Genomic DNA, 26,291 nt, shown 5'->3' with positions numbered 1-26,291 from the left:
ATCCTGCTGTTTAATAAAAAATAGTATTGTTATTATTATTATTATATAAGTGATATGACACTTATAATGCCTTATAACTATGAGAAATATAATAGAATTTGTCATACTCTCAAAAGTTATAACCACAAATAAGTAAGCATTATAACACATTAAAATAATATTCATGAGATGATACAGCATATTATAAATGTATTTATAACGCATTATGAACTCATTATAATGCCTTAAGAACACCCGTATAATGTGTTATAAATACAGGCTTCATAGAAAGGCTTACTGATCTTTCTTGTTTGAGTTTTTGAGATTTCCCAGTTCGTCTGAATATGATTTTGTACACACACACACACACACACACACACACACACATCATGGACTACTAATCGACTACTCATCAAGAACCAAAAGACACAACAATTGAACACCTTGTATATCTTTATTATTTTGAACCTAAAGGATACACAATCAAAAATACTCAAGGCTTTGCTACATCTCAACTAACAACAGCACAAGATTTTTCTGACAACAAATATAAAAATGGAAAAAGAGCAGACTTGTGACCAAACAGAGCAGAAAATCAAGCTTTGGCAGGAATTCAGATGAGACATTTCACCAAATCATCTCAAGAGTCCAAGGTTTCGTCCTCTGGTTAAATGCAAGCATAGACACCAGCTAAAGCAAGTCGCAAAGCTCTAAACACCTCCATCCATTGAGAAACAGTGAGAATATTACAATGTGTCTGACGAACATACACACCATGGGTAATTGCTCTCATGAGTTATTTACATCGAGGTTCAAAGTAGGAACCATAACGTTCTGTACATTTACAGTATGTTCTTTTGCCATTTTATTGTTGGCCTATATTAATATTTCAATAACATGTTGTAATAGGTCGTACATAAAAATGAGTCTAACAAGTAGGGTGTCTGTTTTCATATTCTAACGTGAGAGCATGTATGTATATTTTCTGCTGTTTTAGAAACAAAAGCACAAAACTCCCTGTTTTATCATGCCTTTCAAGATTGTTGTTACCTAACTACATAAGGGGCGTATGGACATTCTGCTTCCATAATGGGTCATTGACACTCACAGACATTGTGGGGAAACCGCTTGACAAGATTGCAGAGTCATGCCTTTGTACAAACAATAGTTGAGTATTAAATAAAAAAAAAAAAAAATACAGCAAAAATAAATATGAATAAATAATCATAAAAAATGAACAAAAGATTAAAACTACGCAGCTAAAAAATTAATCACTGGACACAAAAGAAACAAATGAGCCAGTGGAAATATTGGGAGATTAGGGAATTGAATGATGCAGGTGGATGTGATGACAAATCTTTAAAAAGCAGCGTGGAAAATCTCATTGGCTGTCTGTGTTGGGAGGCTTGACATCATGTTGGGCACTTCCTGCGGGAAGCCATGGAGAAACAGAGCGAGAGGTGGTCTGCTTGGCCATGCTGTAGTGGCTGATGACGGTGTAAAAGCGTCCGCGGCTGTTGGCGTCCTGGGCGGTGTAGTAGGCCTCCAGTGAGGCAGGGATGCAACGCTTGTGCTGTTCGAAAAAATGACAAAAACTCATTACAAAATCAAGAAAATGTAAATATTCACAGTATATCATTTTATATAGTCTAGTTAATAAATTTTACACAAAGAGTGACACTTTTTCTCCAGAAATGACCATGATTACGAATGTGATATTGAGCTGTTACACCAGTTCAATAAACAAGACGTTAATTGAGAGACTTTTCAGACGCAATTATTTTTGCCAAAAATCCTTCCAAACGCATCCACAGCATTATTTTGCGTCTCTGAGCAACATGACAGTGATTCGTTTCTGAATCAATCAACAGTTTAAATGAGTCGGTTCAGATACAACGACCCACTTATTTACAGTGATTTACTAGTATGTTTTATTGAAACAATTTCAACTAGCAGTATTCAAAAGACAATGGACACTTTAAAAAAAAAGTCTTTATAAAGGTAAAAACACCTATAAAAAGTAATGTTAAATTATTTAAGAGTTTGTCACAATAACACTCGTCTAATATCGTCTAATTAGCATTAGCGCTAAAATATCGAATATCACACATCCCTAGTTCACACCCCAATCTGTAATAATTAAGATGCAATTAAGTGCATTTAAAAATATGAACTTTGAATGTAATATTCTGTAACACTTTAAAACTATTATCAAGAATGACATTGAAAGACGACTTGAAATTAACTTTAAAGTAAAATTTGACATCAGAAAGTGCAGTTTTAAAAATATAGTTAAAAAAGTGTACAAAGTGTCCTTTTAATTTGGCTTTTTGTGGAGCCATCGAACTAAAATGTTAAAAGATATTAAGTAGACAGTCTACTAATACTCTAACGACTGTTAGTTGGCATGTAGTTGCTTTACTGTTAGTAGAATGTCTGAAGTAGACTATCAAAATAAAGTGTTACCAATTTTAAAGAAATATATATATGTACAGAACTTAAAATTCATCCTTTAAAATGGATTTGTCTCATTTTCAGAAATTAGACTCATTTGAAATTAATCAAATGAAACCATTACAGATGGTATTTCATTTAATTGTTTAAATAGTTTTGAAATAATGAGTTATAATAATGAGAAATAATTTGCTTACCTTATACACAAAGCCATCAGGGCAGGTGTGGTCATAGGTAAACGCTTTGTACACCACCAGAAACACTATGCAGGCCAAAAAGGCCAAGGCCAGTATGATGAGAATGGTCACCTGTATATGAAAAAAAACACAGAAAGTTCATTATCATGCAATGCAAGTCACTTTGTAATAAACCATTTGCCAAATGAGTTAATTATAGATTAAATGGTCATAACCTTGAACTGTAAAGACAGTTGTGGGAATAGAACAGAACAGAAAAATTACATCACATTCGAAACCTTTTTGCTTGAATAAAAACAGTAAAACTGGTAACACGACCAAACAACGAGCATGCTCTTTTTTCTTATTAAAATATTCAAAATGCAATGAAAATAAGCAAAACATCAAGCGAATCCGCTTCTGAATTTATCTTTGTTTAATTGAGAGTTTAGCAATCTTCTTTCAATGTCCAATTTCTGTTTAAAAATGATAAGAAATATTTCTGGTTCTATTTTTCTGAGTTGGATGCATGATACCCTCATTAAAATGAATTGGCATTTATGTTATTCTCACATATTATAAATGAATTCAAAAGTGTGCCATACATCAACACTGCAAGGGTGTCAATTATTTAACAAACACAAAACAAGTTCCAGTTTAAAGCTCTCTGATGGTTCTTTAAACCTCTGCAAAGGCAAAGATAGAACTGGAGCTAAACGCTTGGATGGAGACAATAGTGTGATCACATCTCTGTTGTGTTTTTTTTCCCCATCAGTGCTAATTTTTTCACATCACTGTCATCTTCAAGTACATTCACCTCACAGGATGCAGTTCAATCTGTCACACTACATTTGTCTCGATAAAGCAGCTCAGACAATAAATCTGTGTGGTTCAATCTAGAAATCCCAGGCTTAAAAAAGCCATTTCTCGACCAGACTGGATTAATTTGTCAAGGACGATTAGTTCTGTATAAATTCGGGCCACTTTTAGCTTTTTAGTCCAAGAAACAGCAAATTTATGTTTTTGAAGACTGACTAATTAGAATTATGCAAATAAGAATGAAAGATAATTGGGAGACACCCAGTTGACATCTGAATATTTCAGATCTCTCCTGAAAAATGCCTGTGCTGTCAGAAAACTGATGCAATCCTTTTGCTAAATCATAAAAAAACCTGCCATCTTATGTCAAAATGATTGTTAACAAATGAATCCATAGAATTATGGCTGATTGTAAGAAAACAGATGAGGCACAACTGACCTAGAGTGAGTATCAGATTTAAAATTTTTCTATAGATATTGTGGTTTCTGAACTGGATGGCGCCAGATACAAAGAAGTTCCAAAACAAACAGGAAAAAGGCTGCTTACTAATATTTGTCATTTTAGACAAAAGGCATACGCACACATATATAGCATACATATAAAATCCTAAATTTAACTCAACAGCAAAACTATTTGCGTTCAATCACTGGCAGATTTGTTTTTCACTTTTTCTTTTTCTTTTTAAGAAAAACAAGTGAGAAAATTCTGTCATAGCCATATAACAAAATACAAAATTTAAGAAATTGGTAAAGAAACACTAATATGATAATATTATGAAGTGTTTAGAAGTTACAATATCCATTTGTGATTATCAAAAACAATGGATAAAACTTTTAACATTTAATTGGAACTATTTTTATAACTAACTATAGCCCAGACCTGGAGTGCACAGAACTAAGACTCCTATAAGCATGAACCAGTTATGTGGCTAGGCTGGGACTATGTACAGTAACAAGACCTGGAGAGAGGGATATCCAAGGTATAAAACCTGGTGAAGGTGGACAACAAGTTATAGTCGACTGTCGCACAGATATCACCATTAGAAACTACGCTGAAGCAAGCTCAGTGACCTGCTCATCCTCTGAAGAAGAGCAATAAGCATGATGACTTGTGTTCTGAACAGAGTGGTGAGCACCTCAGGCACATAGCTGTGTCTTGATTTGAGGATGTCTCTACAATCGTTAGGCCTAAACTCAAGACAAAATGTAAATCACCCATTTGATTGACCAATGAGCTACAAAGTGACAGATCTTAAGTGACAGGAGGCATAAGGAAACCACTGAAACGGCTTGACTGTGCATAAGTACCATGTTGTCACAGTATATGGACAATGTGGATTAGATTCAAGCTCTCCTCAAAAACTTAACAACTAGGTTAAGGTGCTCCATGTGGCTAAGCAGCAGTGACCTGTGAGCAAGGAGTTCATGCTCTCGGCCATCTGGCTAACACGAGCCAATCATTTTGATAATTCATAATACAGATTCCCATCTGCCTCAGAGAGTAAAGAGCCATGGCCACTCACTTTGTAAAAATGTGTGTGGGGTTAGAGACAACCTAAAGGACAGGACTGCATATTGACAAGCCATTACAACCTTGGCATGTAGGGGAGCAACAAAATTCTTCCACTCCTGTCTGTTGGGCCAGTCACTGGATTGTGCCTCAAGTGTGGTTTGGGTTCTTAGCTCTACGGTCCGACACCAGTTGTTTTTTGGTCTGCCTATACTCTGGTGTCCAGACGAGGTCTGTCTGGGTAATATCTTTAGGTTCTTTCCTTAGCAGGTGCCCAAAGCACACAACTCTGGTGCAAATTCAGTTTTTGTGTAATACTGCTGGGACATACAGACACTTCTTAGCATTCCAAATGCATTTCTGGCCTTGCTAAGATGATTCTTTATGTTGTTGTCCACTGCTCCCTCATATCTTCATAAATCACAAATATGTGAAATCTTTGGTCATTGGAAGATTTTCTCTGTTTACCTGCACTGGTTGGGGATTTGGGATATGGAGTATCATTAGCTCTGCATTCTACAAATTGATCCTTAGACCTATCCATTCAGTGTATTTATTAAGATAGTATGTCTTTTCCTGTATGTCCTGGTGTATGTGGAAGATCATAGCCAGATCATTAGCAAACTCCAGTGTAGAGAAGAGTATCCATATCACACCTCTTAACTGGTTTTCTGTAGTTTTCCACATCACCCAGTCAATGCTACCCCCTCAAACATGAATCTTTAGAAAGGTCTGTGATGAAGGGCTATCTTGAAGCATCTTTTAGATCCGCCAATAAAAAAGAGTCCTTGGGACATATTTGCACAAGGATGTATTTTAATGTCAACAATTAGAACTGGCTGATTGGGCCTGAGACTACCATTTTTGAGAACAAGGAAGTAGTGGCTATAGAAGACTTGTTATTTCCTGGAGGAACCATTTCTTTGCCCACTTTTACAAGCAGAATTTGCACTTCAGCCCAGAGAATGAGTCATTGCCCAGGACAAAAGCTTGAATGACATCTCTGAAATGGGGAGGTCCACAAGTGAACTGGAGCAAGTAACCCTGAAATGCCTGGAATAGCTTTTAAAGCCCAGAGTCGTGGTGGCCATCGGTCTTTCAAGTGGCAGGTCAGAAAAAGGAAGTGGGGCCCTGTTATTTGTGGTAATGAAAAATACAAGAAGTGCTCTTACAAGTATGTGCATCCACTATCACAGAGCTTGGGCATATGCTGAGTAAGAAGGAGGGGCCCTTCTTGAACAAAGCTTCTATCACCAAAGCTAAGCAGAGAGATGGAATAAAAGGGGCTTGGATGGACACACTCTTCAATCCCAGGTTTGATGGAGAGCAGAGATTAACTGCCTCTTTTAGACTCTTTTAACTCTTTTCAGAGCTGTCAACAGTAATGAGAACCTGCAAAAATTAATGCAGAGGGTGTGCCAAGACCTGAAGAGTTTGTCGTGAACCTCCAGGAACAATGGGGCCAGCCTTCAACAGGAGGATCGTTGACAACTTCCTGTCTGTAGGTACCACTCGCCTGTCTGCGAGCAGTGCTTTTCAGGAGCGACCGATACTGCATGGCCTTTGTGACGATGACAATCAGCTCACATTAGCCACACTGGCCTGTGCTGAATCCATGAAAGGAAGGGTGCCGCCAAAACATGACAACTCTTGTGCATCTCGTGCATCTGCAAGTCATCAGCAAGAAAGGTGATCTTATACTGCCAGGAATCTTCTATGCCAAGTAGGCTTCAGGTTTCCTGCTGCTGTTTCTTTTTCATAGCCAAAGGAGGATATGATCTTTGAGCTGAATAAGAAAATTCTGACTAAATGGCTAACTTATATAGCAGTCGGCCCCACCCCTTTTGATGGACTGAAGCACCACTTGTTTAGTACTCAGAGTAAACAGTAGTTTCCAGAATGGTCTGCTTTTTTGCAGTTATGAAAAACATTACTAGAGATGCATGACAGAAACTAGTGATGTAAAATGCAAAACACAGTATCAGCTGCATTCATTTTAGAATCATTTAACCATTATCTGTTTATCTCTCTCCATTTATTTATCGTCTTATCACAGATTAAACAATTGTACAGCCTGATGTCCTTTGCCAAAATTGGCCCCATTTGTAGTATGATGCTAAGTGGTGGGGCTAGCACCAAAATGGCTGGGTGCCTTTCATGCTCTGAGTAGCATCTAGATTTGAACCACTTTAGTGTTATAAGCAACCCCCTGATGGGACATTTTCAAAAAATGTTAAAAATATATTTATTTTTTTATTATTTCTGATTTTCAGAAATCCTGCATAAAATTTGGCCATGGTTTGATGGGGAAAGTCTTGAATTGTCTTTTTGCTTCAATCCGAGCACCTGCTGTTGTTTGCAGGATAAATAAATGAATAATTATTCATTATTTTTCCATTCTGTCTTCATAGACATTAAACTTTTTTTTTTTCATCTCCATCCACAACAAATTAGGGATCCACAAAAAAAGCCTCATTCTACCAGATCAAATCCAGACTGGGGACAGAATCGGCATAAAATGAGGTCATTCTGACTCAAATGTCAATGTGTTTGTGGCACACAAGACATACCACCATCTGTTTTCATGTTTGTCACCCCCACATAGTTTATTCATCGTTATTGTGCCCTACTGATGAGCCTCAAGGTTGTAGGGTGTTTTGCTGTTTTCTTGGTCCCTATAGTGTTGTTTTTTGGGGTCAGATTAATCTATGTCCAGAAAACCATAATCCCTAGGGTGGATTTATTCAATAGCTCATCTTCTCTGGAGTGCTGGGAGCATTAATGCTTATGCTGATTCTGCATGTACTATAGAGGCTACAGTCTTTTTATTATAAATAAAATTATTACATGCAAAGATGTACATAATAGATATGGAAAAGTATTGCTAAAATACCTTTCCATATTCCAGTTTAGTCTCACTCTAATGTATACTACATGCAACATTTAGAAGTACTGGGCTTTCTCTTTTTGGCAAGCTCCAACCTAACTGGATGACTATATATTTTTTGAAGGATACACTTGGCTTTTAAATAAGTCTGACTGAACACAAAGCTGTTTTGTATCAAGCTGATATTATACAATTTGAACATTCAAAGAATATATAATTCCAGGTTTCACCACATTTTACCAGTTTTGAGGCTTAAAATCTTTAGCATTTAGTACCAAACTAGTTCTATTCTATGCCAAACAACGAAAAGTCTACTTAAATTCTACCATTACTGTTGGATAGAAACATTGTCTACATTTATTTTACATTTCCATTATTTTAATATACATAAATATCTATAAATAACAACAACCACAAAACACAGTGACATTGGGTTAACCAATGTAATAAGTTTGACAACTGAAAGCAGAGAGTTTTAGAGAGAAAAAAAAGTGCAGTTTTGCTCACTTAATGGCCCATTGCAAACAGTTTGATTGAAAGGCAATCTGTAGGCCTAAGCATTTTTTAATTTTTGTAAAAAGTAGAACTTCATCTAAACTCATTTTCAGCAAGAACATGTTATTTAGACTGTCCTTGAAAACCTCCAGCTAAGCTCTTTATATATAGCCATGGCTTATTCAGTTATCAAAGCTAGTAAACAAGTGCCAGACATATTATAAGCTGGAAAAATCAGTCTTGGCCTTGTGTATCAGAATACAGTGCCTAACAGACAAGAAGTAAATTAAATTGTGCCATAATTATGGTAATTATAAATGCATCTTGGGGGAACAATCAAAACCATTAGCAAGGTTCTAACAAGGAAAAGCTCTTTCAAACATGGAGTCACAGAGGCTGGCAAATTATGACCTGAGCTGCGGAACAGTCAGGTGGGAGCAGGCCATGCAGTATTTATTAAAAGGGAGAATTATAAAGCAAGCATGATGGGCAGACAATAGAGTAGAGAACCGAGTATGAAAGAGGACAGACTGAACAGAAAAATAAAAAAAGGGTTTTTTTGGTAGTGTTCTTGGTATCTGGAGAGAAGAAAGAAGAAAATCTGTTATTTGGACTTGGTGTATGATATCACATTTCTGAGCATGTAACAAGGCGCTATTACAACATTCTTCGAAGTTCATTGGATTATATTATATTTATGATATTGTATATCATAAAAACACCCACAAACATTGTATTTGTATAAAACCAAGTAGGCTTGTGACTGTCCCATTGACTGCCAAGTAAATACCATTGCCAATGTCCAGTATGAAAGGCTACATCAGAATACTCCATCTGCCATCAGTAGTTCAACCATAATGTTATGAAGTGATGAGAAATACTTTTTTTTTTACAGAAAGAAAACTAAAAGAATGACTTTATTTATTTTACCGTAATGGCAAAATGTTCATTTTGGGGTGAAGTAATCCTTTAAACTACAAAAGTATAAAATAAGGTCAAGTGACCCTTTGCAAAAACCTGCCTATGTCCAACAAGCCATGCTGCTGTCATACTATACATCATGTTCTCACACAATAAAAAATACATTGCAGAGCAAACAGGAAACTGACAACATGCTGACATACAAAACAGAGTAGGTTACTTCTGGTAGAAAACAAATGTATCATCTTTCAAATTTTGTCCTTTTTAAGGAAATAAAAACTGTTTTGTGGCTTTTTTATTGTGCTGTTACAGATCACTGTAGTGCCTCAGCTAAAGCACCAACACAACAACAAGAGATGCTCTTTTTTTACTACTTATTGCAATAAATAAACATGAATGAACAACAGTAGGCATTTTGCATGGAAAGGTGTCAGTACACAAAACAAATGTTTAAGTCCACTGAATTTAATCTACTGTCCTGTCTGATTTGTTTGATGGATAAAATGGGGATTCAGAGTTGTGACTGGTCAGATTTAGTGGCCGACTGAAATATTGCGAAGGCCGATATATCAGCCAATTTTTGGCATTTTTCAAAAATCTGCAATGGCTGATATATTTTTCTGTTTGTTCAATATGTGAGAGACGGGACTTTTATTTTGACTTCACTGAAAAATGAAGTGCTGGAGCATACGGTGCTCATATTCTTCTTGTTAGCCGATATCGTCTCGGTTACGTATGTAACCCTCGTTCTCTGAAGAAGGGAACGGAGACGTCACGTCGGATGACCGACTGAAAGGGAACATTCAGTTCTGTCTAATACAGATAGAAGTATATCTAATAATCAGATACAACAAAGAAATTAAAATGCTTACAGTTTTATGTTTTATGATTGCTTTAATATTATTAGCAACATTATAATACTTTCTAGTTTGCTATCAGCATTCAGCAAATATGCATTTATATCATTTAAATAAATCTTTGATTGACTAATGACCATTTAAATTAAAAAAACTTGCAAACTAGTAGTCTAATCTAGTTGAAATCTTGTGAAATGTGTACCCTGATCGTGTGTCCTCTGCATGACAGTCTATGCGTGTGAATTAAATGCTGACAGGAGCAAAGTTCAGCTTCACTGGAAACATGCAATCAACAAACTTTGTGATTTTAAATTATGCTGCACTTTATGTATTGGTTCACGGTCATATTTGTGTTATTTTCACTGTGTCCTGTATGTAATATAAGAGTTACTTAGGCTTTATTTGAAAAATATCATTCCTAAAGCACACCCAGAAATATGATTCGTAAGTGAACAGGACATCACTCTGGATCATTTACTAAGCTTTGGATTACAGGTAATAATGTAGTAAATAATGTTCAGTTTGTGCACAAACCGATTGTTCACTTCATAAGACCTTGATATATTGCCAAGATCCAGGGGTATTCATTTTATTCCTTGAATGTGCTTTTTTTCATTCTCAAATATAGACAGCCACTCACTTGCATTTTATGAATTACAGACAACCACAGTTTATGACAAAATTTTCATTTTTGGTTGAATTTCTTTAAATACACTTTTTTTTCATAAGGTGATCTATGAATCCTGTAAAATGCATTCAGTGGTTCTGACCTTATAGCTACACTAATTCTCAACCCAGGCTCGCTGAAAATATGTGCCTGTGGCGATGTTTCTGCAACACCAATTTTACACACCATACCACAGTTTCATGACAGTTCAAGTGCAACACCATATCATGTAAGCTACAGAGCAATCCTAATGCATTAAAAAAAATCTTGCAGCATGTTAAAATTGTTTTTAAGTCACAGCATAATAGTGTGCATTATTTAGCTTTCTTAATCAAAAATCTGACCCTGTAATTCATGCTTTGTATGAAAGTGAATAAAAAAGTGAATAAAGGTTTTACTAACTCTTGTGTTCAATACAAACAAAAATTAAGTAAGTTTTTTTTAATTACACAGTAATGTAAGTAGAGGCATGTGTTTTCTGTTGTGAGACTCTAATGGATGATCCAAACAATGCATGTATTTCCTATTTACTAGAATATAATCAAATGGCTTTTATTGCACATTTTGCAACTGCCTTCTGTATTTTTTCTTGCATTTTTTTTCTGTGCAGGTGAAACACACATAAATGTAAGACTTAAGTAAGAAGATGCCACTTGCTCCCCACTGTTAGTTCAGTAAAAATAAAATTCTCATTTGTCTTTCCTTTTTTTGCAATCAGTATAAAAGGAATCTGTCTTAGCATCCCTGTGCTTTCATTATGAGGACTCTGGGATACTGTAGTCGTGGGTTCAATGAGTCTCCCTTGTTCCTGGCATTGCCCTGCTGCCTCTGCAACTGCAACAATCGCCTACAAACACAGCCAGACCGCTTTCCACTCCATATGTGTGAGCAGCCCATCCGTCACAATTTCCTCAGGGGTTCTGAGATTCTCAGTTTCATCTACTCTTGCTGCATAACAACGGTTCCCACAAAGCAGTGTGATACCAGTCAATAAGTAAATCAATGCATCCCTGAGCTTCAGATGACGGAACACTTATTTTCCAAGAGTAACTCTGTTATGAGATGTGTGCCAAGGCTAACCACAGAGTATTAAAGAAGATATCCAGCTTTTATTTTTATTAGATGAACAATACCTCAGACATCTGCTTTCCAAATTACCCACTCCTCCCACCTTGTATTTTTGTGAACAGACATTTTAAGAAAAAAAAAATAGTTGAGGGATTTGTAATCTTAAGCTTCATCTGTTCCTAAGCATTTGCTACAGACACACAGCGGTGAAACAGGAGAGGCTGGGGAAAATCACACTGACGTATTAGGCATCAAGGGAACAAAAAAGACTAGGGTGTTTATTCATTATTTTTTAAGTATCAATGCCAGTCTCTCCTCTCAGAAAAAATTATGGCCTCGCTCTGTTCACTGCCTAAGACACCATCTTCCAGGTACCAAGATGTACCTCATATAGCTTGTTTTAAAAATGTAAAGTCAGAATTACCAGTCTTTGCAGAGAAAGCCATGGCAGAATTGAAAGCATAAATTTAATCCAAGATTTTATATGCATTTTGTATTTCATTGAGTATAATATATACCACCACCCTGGAGCTTGTTGAGGCCATCCAGCTGATGGATGCAGCCCAACATCGGGAGGCAGGGGAGCGAGTGCTGCTGTTTACCCGGAGGGTGGTCCAGGAGCAGAACACACAGGAGGGCACCCAGTGACCAATAGTCAGGCCAGCGGCTCCCTCTCCACGTGATGACCCAATGCCTACAGAGAACCCAGCGCAGACATGGCTGGCAGGCTGCATTCGATGCATTCTGCATTGTGACCCACCGGCCGGAGCACTGAAAGCTGAGGTTGAAAGCTCAAGTCCTCGCCCACAGCATGGAGTGTAAGACCTACCTCCCCATCACATGTGTGCATGGGGATACACTCCAAGTCCCAGCCCGCAGGGTAAGAATCTCGGCTGCTCCTGGCACCTGGCCCGTTGATCCTGAAGGACCTGCCAGTGCCTGTGCTAATTGGCCCCAAGTTCGGGTCATAGAGGGGAAAGACATTCAGCCTGTGCCCCATCCTCTCCCACACTTTGTCATCAACAATGGCCTGCTCTATTGTGTCGCTCAGCGAACGGGGGAGGAAAAATTGTTGCTGGTGATGCTGTGTACAAAGAAGGAGACCGTCCTGGAGTTGGCGCACTTGCACCCCACCCTCGGGACAGGCAACACCACCCAGCAAATCCGTGACGACTTCCACTGCCCAGACCTGGAGGCTGACGTGAAGCTGTTCTCCCAAGCCTGTCCGACATGCAGTGACATCGCTCCACACTCCTCCCCCATGCCCACTGATACGTTACCTATCATCGAGGTGCCCTTCAAGTGCATCAGGATGGACCATCACATCCTGGTGGTTGTCTACTATGCCACCCGGTTTCCAGAAGCAGTTCCCCTACAAAAAGCCATAGTAAATGAGCTGTTTATGTTGTTCAGCCAAGTCGGCATCCCCGTGAAGAATGGCCGCCAAGGACAGATGCAACTGGGACCTCATGCTACCATACGTCCTTTTTGGGAATCGGGAAGTCCCCAAGGCCTCAACTGGCTTAACCCCCTCTGAGCTTATCTTCAGCCGGAAACCACGTGGCCTGCTGGATGGTCAAACATATTAAGGAGATGAGAGAGAGGACCGACCAGGTCATGCCATTAGTCCAGGAACACCTCAGCAAGGCACAGCCACAACAACGCCATTACAACGCCATTACAACAGGGCAGCCCAACCACAGGAATACCAGCTCGGAGACCGAGTCATGGTCCTCGACCCCACAGCTTTCTGCAAGTTCCTGGCCACATGGCATATACAGTCCGATAGCGGCCCTACCGTGCCACAGAGGCATCACCGGGAAGCTATTGAGGGGTAACTGAACCATCATGGAGTCCATGGTCCAGCCCGATTGTGATGGTCCCAAAATCGTACAGAACCCTTTGCTTCTGTAATGACTTCCGACGCCTCAACGAAGTGTCTGATTTTGACGGATACACCATGCCTCAGTGGATGAACTGTTGGATTGACTGGGAAGAGCCTGGTACATCTCGACTCTGGTCCTCACTAAAGGATAGTGGCAGGTACCTCTCTGCGAATCCGCTAAACCTAAAACTGCTTTCTCCAATCCTAGTGGCCACTGGCAATACCGAACCCTTCCGTTCGGCCTCCATGGGGCGAGAGTCCCGAAGGACAAAGGAGCACCTGTGCCTTTCTCTTGTGTTCCCTTAGACAGCAGTTTGTGAACAATCACACCAAAACACAGTTTGGACTTTTGCACTGTTTGTAAATAAAACCACCTTCCGGGGCTTTTATTTTTGAGCTCTCCTTGTCGTGTGATTCTTCACCCCGTGACTATATATATATATATATATATATATATATATATATATATATATATATATATATATATATATGTGTGTGTGTGTGTGTGTGTGTGTGTGTGTGTGTAGCTTTAGTATCGTATTATACTGTAGCTTTAGTACCGTATTACATTGCTAGCATAGAACATTGACAATTTTGTTTTATTTTCACTATTTTCAAAACAGTACTTTGTTTTAATGTCATTTTCTACTGAAACGTTTATGTCATGCAATAATTTTAAAAGTTTCTCATGGTTTGGTTATTATATATTGATCATTATCCAAAAACAACAACATCAATTAAAAACATCTATGAATAATCAGTTATCAGCCATATTTTCAAATTGTACTAATCAGCATCTACTGTAGTCAAGTTTTTACTGCAGTTTGTACCAATGGGAGCATTAATTTCTGCACACGTAAAAAACGCCTTGGTCCATAAAGCATTTTTTAATCTAATTATTGCCTAATTACCATGAATTTTACATATTCATAACAACTGCTTTTGAATAAGCCAAAACAAGTCTTGACAACTATTTACACAGAAACACTGTTTCTTAGTGTGGCTTTCTACACGGCTAGAAATTCCTTTCCGTTTCATAAAAGAAGAAGTGACACAAATGAAAGAATTCTCCTCAGGGGTAGGACAGAAATGTCATGTTCAGCTCCAATTACTGTATCTTAATATGAGCCAATTAGGCTGGGTCTCTTTGGAGATGCCCAAATTGAAGGGGACAAAAGAACAATCTAGAAGACAAACACTATTTATCGGAGAATCCTTCACAATGTTTAAGGCAAGAGAAAAGAAAGCTTCTGAGAAAAAAATCCCTTTGAGCTACTCTTTTATCTCAGAATTCTAAAGACTGTTTTTTTTAACTGCAACAGAGATACAGCTCTGAGAAACCTGAGAATCTTTCAGTATTTGGTATTTCAGAGTATTGAATGAGCAATGATTTTCATTTTGGTTGGGCTAGTGTTTGAACACTTGATAAACCTAACAGGAGTAGAAGAGCAATTTTTGGACATATTTAAAAAAAAAACTGTTGTATTGTGAAGCACAGTATATACAGTAGAATAATAATAATAATACAAATATTAGATATTTGAAATTAACTCAAAATTCGAAAACGCTGAAAAGTTATTTGTGGTAATCTGGGACCTGGTGCACATTTTCCTAATTGTATAATTTTTTTTAGTTTCCTGATCTAAACCAGACTGAAAATCTTTGGAAAATCCTTGCCTTTAGTTGTATCTGTCAGTTATACTGCAGTGCTAATCTAACTTCCTCTCAAGTGTAGTCTACTTGCGATGTGCTAACTGCTTCTCTGATCCAATGTAGAGCTGGAAGGCTTCTGTAGGGGGTAATCAACAATATGGCAGAATAACAAGACTGCCTCTCCAGGGCCGTGTCTCTCACACCAGCGAGCCTGTGGGCATTTTGGCCATTAGCCCTGCTAACAGTGTGTGCTGAAAGACAGAGAAAGACAGAAAGGAACTGTGCAGTAGGGAGAGCTGCTCCATGCTACTAATTGCTCCCCAAGCACCCTATAGGTGCATAGGTAAGAGGCTTTGGCTCAAGAGAGGCAACAGTGTCATAGAATAACGTGAACTCATTTTGCTGTGTAGCCAGATACAGTAAAATGCATGTTTTGCCATTCTGTTGGAAATTTTTTACCAGCGTTGGCAAATTTTCTGGACATGTCCTGTAAAGCTGTATCATAACAAAAATAAATGAAGGAACCCAAAATACATGATGTCATATGGTATCAAAAAATACAGTGTATTTTTTAATCAAAAAGCAAAATATGCTTCGACGCATTTCATTCTCTCCTCAATTACCAGTGCAGGTTTATAAGCAATAATGTCTGGTATTCATATACATATTTTATCTGGGTATTGCCTGAATTCCATTAGGACAGAACATACAGGAAGTGTGTGACTCAAGAGAAAGTAATTTGCAATTTGTATTAGATCACACTACAGCATGGACACAATCCAGATTCATTAGTCACAGCTAAGCTCACAATGTGTTGAACAGTATGCTGAATTTGCTCATCTGGGGACTAAAATATTGTATTATTTTATTGATTTATTTTTGCATGCATTTTATTTTGTGATATTTCATTATTTCTAGAAAAACTAATTATACATTAAACAAAGCAGGTGTAACTTTATTTAATATATATATATATATATATATATATATATATATATATATATATATTTTTTTTTTTTTTTTTTTTTTTTTTTTTTTTTATTCTATAAACCTGACAATGCAATGTAAAACTGTGTTGAGTTCACATTTTTCTCCATCACACGCACTGAAAAATCCTTTAGCACAGAAAAAGAATCTAGGTGTGCCTAGTTTTCGGTGTAGACATTTATAACCTTATACTATGTTAAACTGTTTAAGGCACATGTGACCTTATATAATGCCGAGTAATTAAGTCAAGCATTTAAACGTGTAACCTGTCTACATCAATAAGTGGGTGATATTTCTATCTGAAAAGATGCAGACAAAAAAGATAAATGTGACTCTCCAGCAGTGGTGGAAGGTGAGATTAATCAGGGTTCAAACAGAGGAAAAGCCATCTGGTGTCATAAATCATCTCTGTCGTTGTGAACAGAGAACAGCGCGTCCCGCAGGAGTTCAAATACACTGTCGCATTTTAACGTGACAAATGACTCCAGTAAATTGCACAAGATTTTCATTCAATTCTAATGGCGTCTCTGGCTTCACAGAATATGACAACTGCAGATACAAGATATGTGTGATGTAATACTGACCATGTTACGACATGCTGGTTGATGCAGAGAATTTTAAAGTGTACAAAATCAATATGGGTTTTTCAAGGATAGAATCTTAAATGGATAGTTCACTCGAAAAAGAAAATTCTGTTACCATTACTCACATGGCCGTAGACAGATTGGTGCGCTATTAAATGATATTGACTTGACAGCCTTTGATAAATTTTATCTTATTATTTCATTTTTTGCGTTTTCCTCACCAAATGTCATATCCTCTCAGCAATGACATGTCCATTTGATTTTTTGATTACTGTCAGTTTAAGTGCCTGTGATGCAGTGTTGCCTATTGCAGATATTGCTATTAAATCAAACAATCAATGAAAAAGAAAAAGAAAAGAAAAAATCTGGCAACGGGGATGATGAGCCCTGATAGATGGATAGAGCCTGATGTCAGAAAAAAAACCCAAAAAAACCTTTACAATACTTTTACAATAATCACATGTCCTTTTTCAGAGCTTGAAACTTTTGCACCTAATTTACTATTATTGTATGAAAAAAATATATAAAATACATACATAAAATATAAAAATATATGTATAAATAAAAAACATGACGTTGAGTAAATTATGAGAGGATTGAAATTTTTCAAAATTAAAATTATGGCAACATTATACTTTTTGGTTGGCACTATGTAAAAACTGGGGACTGAGTGTTTTCAGCTTGCCTTTGGAGACTATAAACACCATCACTCAACACGATCAATCACTCTGACAGTGACTGCCCCCTGCATTACCCGGGGTCACTGCTTGACAACATATGGTTTTGCCCAAGCAAACGATTTGTCAAATTCAATGAATGGCCATCATCTGTAGGGGGATGCTACGAGCAATTCAGCGTAACTGCAGCATAGCATGGTCTCCTGACTTCAGGGTGGGTGACAATCGTCTCTGTTTCCTGGCACTCCCCCATGATTGGGTACTTTATTTTGTCATCGAGCGAATGGCCAGTGACAATTTACTGTGTGACTTGGGAGAATGGATTGGCAGCGTTATACAAAAGTGGATTGTATGCCCTCAAATGCATCTCTCTGCATGGCAGTCTCTGTTCTGTCAATGACAGAATGAGTTACGTTGCACCAACAAAAGCATTTCAGCTTGAACGCCTGCAGACTTTCACATAAAAAAAAGTCTTTTAAAGGCACAGAAGGCATCTGCTAAATGCCTTTTTTAAAGAAAGCACTGACTTGAACACATATTCCAATAAATGTTACCTATTTGCACATGTACTACCATTGCATTAATACCATGGTACATAAATATGATACTCGGATGACTTCACACTATCTAAAAGATAACAAAAAGTACCATAGTTGGTTTTTGGTTATGGTAACAGCAGTATTATTTGAATTATTTCAGAGAACCATGTATATGAAAAATCATGTATATGAAAATGTTGTTCGTTGTCTTCACACTAAGCAGAAAAAATGGCATGATATTACTATGTGTTTTTGAACACTGTATCATGGAATTACCATGTAAATAACACTTGTACATGAATCTGATTACTGAAGCCAAGGTACAAGGTATATGGTAAACCTGAAAGGGTTAGTCCAACCTAAAATGAAAATATTGTTGTTTTTATTACTTAGCCCCATGTCATTCCAAACCCATAAAAAGCTTTGTTTGTCTTCAAAACACATTTTAAGATATTTTAGATGAAAACTGTGAGGCTTGTAACCATCCCATTGACTGCCAAGTAAATAAGACTGTCAAGGTCCAAGAAACTATAAAAGACATCATCAGAATAGCCAATCTGCCATCAGTGGTTCAATCTGAATGTTATAAAGCTACAGAAATACTTTTTGTATGAAAAGAAAACAAAAATAACGATTTTGGTGCAAAATGTCATTTTTCTTTTTGTTGCATACGAATAGTATTCTTGTAGCTTCCTAACATTGTGGTTGAACCACTGATGGCAGATCTAAAGATCTTGACAGTGTTATCTCTTTGGCAGTCAATGGGACAGTCAAAACCCCACCGGTTTTCGTGCATAATATCTTAAATTGTGTTTTGAATTTACAGATTTGGAATAACATGGAGGTAAGTGATTAATGGAAAAAAATCTTTTTTGGATGAAGTAACCCTTTAATTACCATAGTGAAGACAAAATAAACAAAATAATGAAAATATAATACTATAATGCTTTAAACATAATATAGAATATAAATACATGTTTTACAGGAGCATACACAACTGTTTTTAAAACTGCAAGAAGATGCAAGGTGTACAGCCAATGGCAATACTTTATAAAAGCTTAACAGTGTATTAAAAGTGTTTTTTCCTGTCTCTTTCTCTCTCTGTCTATCTGACTAGCTGCCTCCAATGAAGCACTCTTTTTCACCCTCTTTTTTATTTCTTGTTCCCTCCCATTTTCTCTCTGGAGATGTTAAAATGGTAGGCTAAACAAGAGCCGAAGGGCCTAGCAGTGCAGTGTGGGTGTGCCAGGATGTGAGTGGTCCTTCAAGCGAGCACGTCTGCCGCTCACCCAACCCCTCTCCTTCATTCTTATTCTGCTGCTCTCTCAGAGATGCCGAGACTGACGGGGCAGCATTTCAGCTCAATGTCCTCTATTTTTCTATCTCTCTCTTCCCGTCCCTCATGTCTGCTGTCGGCTTGACATCCATTCAGCTATGGGATGTGTGTCTGAACTGAGGATTGTGCAGCTACGTCTGAGGATTAGCTGGGTATCTGTTTTGCACTGCGCATGAGAATTTGTGTGTCTTTGTGTGTGCAGACGCTCTCCATTAAGAAGCTTTATTATTTTCAGGCAGATTATTAATTGGTTTGCAGCACTGCCTGAAGGTTCTGCAGGGGTGTATTCCTTGAGTTTGACAAGTTATTTCTTCTAAAAATGTATGCATGTGCTTGTCTGTTACTTCAGTATTTTAAAACCTTTTTCGAGCACAGTTCATCAGCAAATATTATTCTATAGAAAGAAAAGCATAATTTTGAATCTGATCTAAATAAATTTGTAAAACAATGATTATGATTTTTCAAACAACGCTTACATGGGCAAGATCTTTGTTGTTATGTTAGCATGTTGAAATTTAGTTGTAGGTTTTGGATCTGATATGAGCATCAGGTGTATTAAATATAATTATATCAAATTCTGCATCTAGTGTGTATCCGACCGTCCGACCGGATATCATGTATTCTAATGCAAACAATGGGTGAGAAGTTAGAAATACCAATATTTTTCCACTTTAACATTATTATATTCATCATTATTTTGTTGATTCTCCCTCATAAAACCTGGGATAAATATGGACATAACCAGCAATTAGGTTGTTTCTGGATTAAATGTTTAACCTAAGCTTTTGTATAGTAACCCATCCACTGGGTCAAAACAACCCAATCTCTGGTTCTGTCCATATTTGACCCAGTGATGGGTTGTATGTAACCCAGCATTTTTTTTATTGTATGTACTTATTACATACAATAAGTCATTTGATTCGAGTGTGCACATTAATACATTTATTCTTTAAAATTGTATTTTTACCATATGATAACAATAAGCCAAAGGTAGTGGTTGCGTGACAAATTTGAAAGTTTGAAACTGCCTCTAAGAGGAGAAATGCGACAATCGTATCCAAATTTCGGGGACAGTGGAAAAACATCTTTAGGGATTACAAAGAAACAGCTATCACAGACTATTCTCGCGAACCATTCAAATCCTAATGGATAAAATCAAGTCCCATCCTACTTCATTTCTCTCTCCTTTCTTTTTCGCTATATGTAACATGTATTAGTAGTTATGTAATTATTTTTGAACAACAATAAAATACATAGGCATGTGTTTAGTAAATTCTTGTGGCACTAAGTATAGTTGTGCAGTCAGAGCAAAACATCCTTTTCCCCATATTTTCTTTCCCAAAACTTCCAGCCAACTGTACTAAGAAATCATATAGCCTCCCTGCTTAATTAAGTTGTCTTAATACCACATTTATTTTAACATGATATGTTAATATGTTCCACTTGGCTGCATAAGACACCAAGAGACTGCAACTCTCTTTTGTTTTGAACATTTAATGAGGGGGAACATTCCTTCTTTACTTGCTGGTGGAGCTACGGCAGGGAATATGATAAAAATCCAACTGGGAGGCTTCACACAGCAGAGATAACCCTGCAGTTAGCTTTCTGTACTCCGAATGACTCATTCTAGACAACAACCTCGAGAAGAGTTTCCTACAACAATCCTACACAAGAATGATCCGGTATGTTTCCTCAGTACCACAAAAAAATAACAAGCAGAAATTTGAAGGATGATCTCAGGCCAGAACATCTAGATTTTGTCTGTGGAAATATTCAGAGTATGTCAAATGTATTCTTGCTTTCCTTGAGCACTGTGGTTTCAAGGCAGCTGACAGTTTCAGTCATTGCCATTTAAGAAGGAAGTCAATCTTTTACCAATGTTTGCTGTCTTCTTCACCTGCCTCTCCAATGACCTTCACTGCTACAGGTAAAACGTCCCTCCAGACTCTCCCAACTCTGCACTAATGAAAGCAGTTCAGACTGCCAACAACTCTCTATCACCCAACTGCTTCTAGAACTGCTTCCAGGCTTCCATCCAAATAGCTAAAGCAAAGATTACTGAATGTCGGCTTTTTTTCTGACAGCATTAATGACACTTAAAAATAAGAGCATAAAAAAGAACATATTTGTATTACCATCCTATTGTAGTGATGCTATGATAAAAAACCTGGATGCAACTTGTAAATGTTTTTAGACCAGCATGAATATCCATGTTGTTAGTCTGGACTCACAACTATTTTAAGAAATCCCAGTGCTATAGATCAGCACATGTAAGATTTACTGACCAGCCATGGTGTTTTTTAGAAAGTATAGTGTAAGTGGAACACAAAGCCATCAAAGCCAATTTAAAAGAACTGACAGAATTAATGGCAAACATATCATTGTTCACTAATTACATTTTCTTTTTATGAATTCCTGTCAAAGGAAGTCCAGCCATACCTTCAGCCTTTCAGAAACTCCATCAGTCACACTGATGGTGAACTCCTCCACCTTAGGAACCTTCAGCTTGGCCTTATTCTTCTGTTCCGTCTGATACTCGGTTCGTGTCTTCACCACCACCTGCGAACAAAATGTTTGATTTAATGACTTAATGTCAACATTAAATTCCATAAGGGTTTGAGAACTGCACCATAAGCCAGCCAGCAACTGTAATCAGGTTAGGCCTTTCTCATGATAAAACATCATGCTGGTTTTTAAATTGCTCAAAATCACTGATCTCAGAAACACGCTGAGGTAAGAAGGACTTCCAGTAACATTGTCATAATTGGCCTTACCAAAATCAAAGCCTATTCCCACAACAGCACTCAGTCATGGCAAATCAGACTGGGTAGATCTCATTGCATCCCAGATGATGAAAAAATCTACTTGAAATACAAACTGGTTATCAAAAATCTAATTTTAATCTGGTTTCAAACCACATGAGTATGTGGTTTAGGTAGGGTTTATAAAAATTGAATTTCAAGCGTTCAAATTTCAAGTGGATTTCAGTTGGACACGCCAAAAACATATTTCTTGAATTGCAATTTAGTGAATTTCTCATCCTGTCATTCAATGTAAATTCCAGCTAGTGAACAGAGAGAGCACAAACTCGAAACTTAGAATTTTGCCCAACCCTCGCTGAAGGTGAGATGTGTAGTAACAGATGGAGGAATGACATCTCTAGATGATTGCGTCTCAGTATTGACCTCGGTTTCTGCCACCTGGCTTTCTAGAAACCCTGAGGTTGATCAAGTCTAATGCCCTGTAGACCACTGCATGAAGCTCAACCACTTGTCATGAACTCTGCAATTACTGCTTATCTGTCTCTTTCCCAAACCCTCTGACATTTCATTTTCCCCCTGAATAACCATCTTGTCTGCTTCCATTTCTTTCTCCTTCTCTTGAGCTATGTGAGGCACTCTGTTATCGCTGGGATTGTTATTCCATTTTTCCACTCCCCCAGAATGCAACCTCTGCCTCCAGGCAAGGTTGCGCATTGTCTTTTTTGCTGCTGATTCAAGCCATCGATAGTGTCGACACCAGGGACTACTCTGGATCGGACTAGATTGATCTTCACCAATATAAGTGTTGTACTGATATGCTGAGATGACAACCTATTTGATTGAAAAAATGCTTTGAATAATGATGAGCTGGTGATAACATGCAGCTTGTGATTTGCATGCAATTAGCAGATGATGAATTTAGTAGTCCGATGATAATGGAGTGGTTTCGAGATTCTGGATAACAACAAGAAAACCTGGCCAAATTCTTTCATATGTAAGTTCTCCTGGGAAAACAGACTTAAAGGCTGAAAAAAAAGAAAAGAGCATCTGCAGTGGACCCAAAACTAGATGCATTGCTAGCGAAATTACATCTCAAATATTAAAAAAATTATTTGTTCTTCAGTTATGGTGTCAAATGACTGACAAAAACTCACTATCGTATTTATTTAATGAATCTACACACCTCATTACAGCAAATGAACTTAATTCTTCAAAGATTGTGTTCTTAACTTGGCTCATGTAAAATAAATAATGCTAAGACAGCTTTCAAATAATTTGCAGTCATTACTGCCTGATTGCTATCTGCAGACCTCTAGAGAAAGATAATGATTTCCCGCAGGGCTGATCCTTGTCCTGCTTAAACACTTTAATGTCAGCATGAAAAATTAATGGTTATTACATTGTCCAAGTTTAGGGGACAGAATTGCATCAAGTGCGTGGATTACAGCAACTTCAGATGCTATGATTCTCTTCTTTAATAATTCTACTTTGCTTTATTACTTCTGATTCTTACAATCACAGAAGTATTAAGTTGGTCATTTAAGTACCACATTGACTTCAGCGTTATTAATTAGTTACATTAAAAAAATATATAAAAATCTGTACCATGCTTTTTATTAGACTTCAGTCTTTGAATATTTATACTCCTGAATTGACTGACATTATACACGAAGCTATAATTAGTGATCTTCTTTTCAAAATGTAATTGGGCACATTTGAACAAAATGCTTTCAAATAATTTGTACAAGACAAATTCAGTCATCTTTCTGATTGAGACTCAGGGCCATTCTGTAAAATTACAATTCTCTTTCATCTTACGAGAAAATTTCTTAATTAGAATCTCATTTTTATTAATTAAAATAAGAACTATACGCATGTATTTTGTCATGTAATCAGAGCAGGATCATCGTGCTTCATGAGAAAATAAACATTAAAAGGCCTTATCCGGAATCTTTTTCAGGAAATATGTCGGTCTAGAAAATAAACAGCATTTTTTTGTTTTTTTATCCTCTTTATATACAAAATTGTGCCTATACCACTCAATTGGAGCTAAAATGTAAAGCTGTAAAATAATATAAATATTATATTTACAACGGGTTTAATTTGCGCAAGACAATAATGATCAAGTTTACATAAAACCCTATTGCATAGTCTCTGAGAGCCACTAGTTTTCACAAGAGAAGAAAAAAAGCTCACCGGGTGGCATAGACATGTTAATAATCCAACACATCTTCTTCACCTCTGAGCTGGCATTAAACAGAGGATGCAGCCTCCATATGTCATCTGAGATAAAAGATAAACTGGCTTTTTCTCTTTGACATGCAGGCCAGTAAAGGATTTGGGAGGGGATGGGCGTGGAGTGCTTAGGCTTGCTTAGGGCTGTGCGCCCCTTAAAATATGATAGCGTTCCCTTTTGTGACTGGCTTGTACACAGGTTTGGGCAGAGTGACAGGCCACTTCAGTTAGCAGGTGCAAAGAATGATTGCGCCTTCCTCAGCAGAATCCCAAATGAGGGCTGAAGCACCACTCACAGAAAAGTGTCACAGCTCGCACCCTAAAGCACACTGCTGGCAACCCAACCTTAAAACCCGAGGTTTGTACCGGCGCGTTTGGGGAAAACAATCATCATATTAAATAAAAATCAAGAGCATAACCAAAAGATAAAATCAAAGAATAGTGCAATACAGCCTGGCAATTTAAGATAACGGGTAGGGTTAATGCCTCTATGCTTTCTAGGCATCAGCACCATTTGACATTTTGCTATGTGACAATACCTGTAGGTGAAGGTTATATTTTTCTGACCTGACAAGAAGCATGGTAGTGTTCTATTATATAAGACCTGAAGACCAATCTTCCTTACCTTGTCTGGGGCTTGGTACTGAAGATTAGTAACATCCAAGGGCGTGATGAGGGGGACGTTCTGAAAGCCGTCCTCAACGCTAACAGCTTTCGCTCCTTTGTCTTGTAGATTACTCCCCAGTTTAACCATGTTTAAAAGGTTTTTTCACTTTTCACCAGCCTGAAATGAAGAGGATTTTAAAACACACACACAGTAAAATAGCATATTAAAATAGGGCAAATATCGACCACCTTTAACAATAAAACAAAAAATCCATACACCTCTGGCACATCAATAATCCAAGCAGAGCTACATCACACCTTATAAATCAAAGCATTAGGTAAACACCTCACGAGCGTCTGTCTGATGTCGACCCGAACGCTTCAAAATACACAAACGCTGCGCTTGTAAATAAAAGTACGGGTTTGAGCGTTGATCTTTAAGATGAAAGAGAAAAAGCACAGCACGGCAGAACCACTCTGTCTAAAAATCCAGGTGCTGAAACATCAGCCACGGAGCAAATAAAGCATCCGCGCCCCTTTTACGGCTGGTTTACCAGCCACAACAATTTATCTCCCGCCCAAACACAACACGCAGCAGATGAAAAGATGTTTCCAAACACGTACTCACCGAACGCGGTCAACTTTCACGCTTTAAACGGCCTCAAAGACTGTTTCAGTTCGGCTTGTTGATGAGGGCAGGTGGAGCGTCGAGATGGAGATGCTGTATGTGTGTGTGCGTGTGTGTGTGTGTCAGTGTGTGTGTGTGTGTGTGTGTGCGTGGCGCTGATGCGAGAGATGCAGATACTGACGGCCTCGCGCAGCATCCAAACCCTCACTTACACTCAAGCCACTAGGGGGGATCTAAAAGAAACCCTACATTTGTTTTGCCCGACCCTTACAAAGCCCGAAGCTCAACGCTTACCCACACCAGCTGACTTGTTTGCCATCTAGCGAAAAACCGAGAGAAGTGCAGTAGCGTTATCATCCATTTAACATTGTATTTGTCCAGCGAAGCATTACGAAAAGAACAGTATTTAAAGTTTCGACTACGGATTGTAAATTATAGCTAACATAATTGTTAATACACTATAAATGTTAACTAATGCAATGGTACAAATCTGTTAAATTAGACTTAAATAAAACATTTTATCATTTTGTTTAGCCTAAGCACACCATTGGGGGCTGAGCATCCTG

The 26,291-nt window shown here is 37.6% G+C and overlaps 1 protein-coding gene across 2 annotated transcripts; it reads right to left on the bottom strand.

Annotated features, from left to right (window-relative positions):
* Positions 1-414: 414 nt before the first annotated feature.
* nsg2 (neuronal vesicle trafficking associated 2) lies at positions 415-25,963 on the bottom strand. Of its 2 annotated transcripts, none has more exons than XM_043220812.1 (5): positions 25,726-25,963; positions 25,117-25,275; positions 21,934-22,053; positions 2,631-2,741; positions 415-1,552 (listed from the first exon to the last, which is right to left on the bottom strand). In XM_043220812.1, exons 2-5 carry the CDS (start codon positions 25,243-25,245, stop codon positions 1,361-1,363), a joined length of 552 nt encoding a protein of 183 aa, XP_043076747.1. In that variant the 5' UTR covers positions 25,246-25,275; positions 25,726-25,963; the 3' UTR covers positions 415-1,360. The 2 variants fall into 2 exon arrangements, with proteins under 2 accessions (XP_043076747.1, XP_043076748.1); XM_043220813.1 differs by lacking the exon at positions 25,726-25,963 and adding an exon at positions 25,416-25,607.
* Between the last annotated feature and the right edge of the window lie 328 nt (positions 25,964-26,291).

The sequence above is a fragment of the Puntigrus tetrazona genome, chromosome 21 (assembly GCF_018831695.1).
Source record: "Puntigrus tetrazona isolate hp1 chromosome 21, ASM1883169v1, whole genome shotgun sequence".
Taxonomy (NCBI): Eukaryota; Metazoa; Chordata; class Actinopteri; order Cypriniformes; family Cyprinidae; genus Puntigrus; species Puntigrus tetrazona.
Note: the sequence above shows the minus strand (reverse complement) of the source record. Positions and strands in the feature narration are given on the sequence as shown.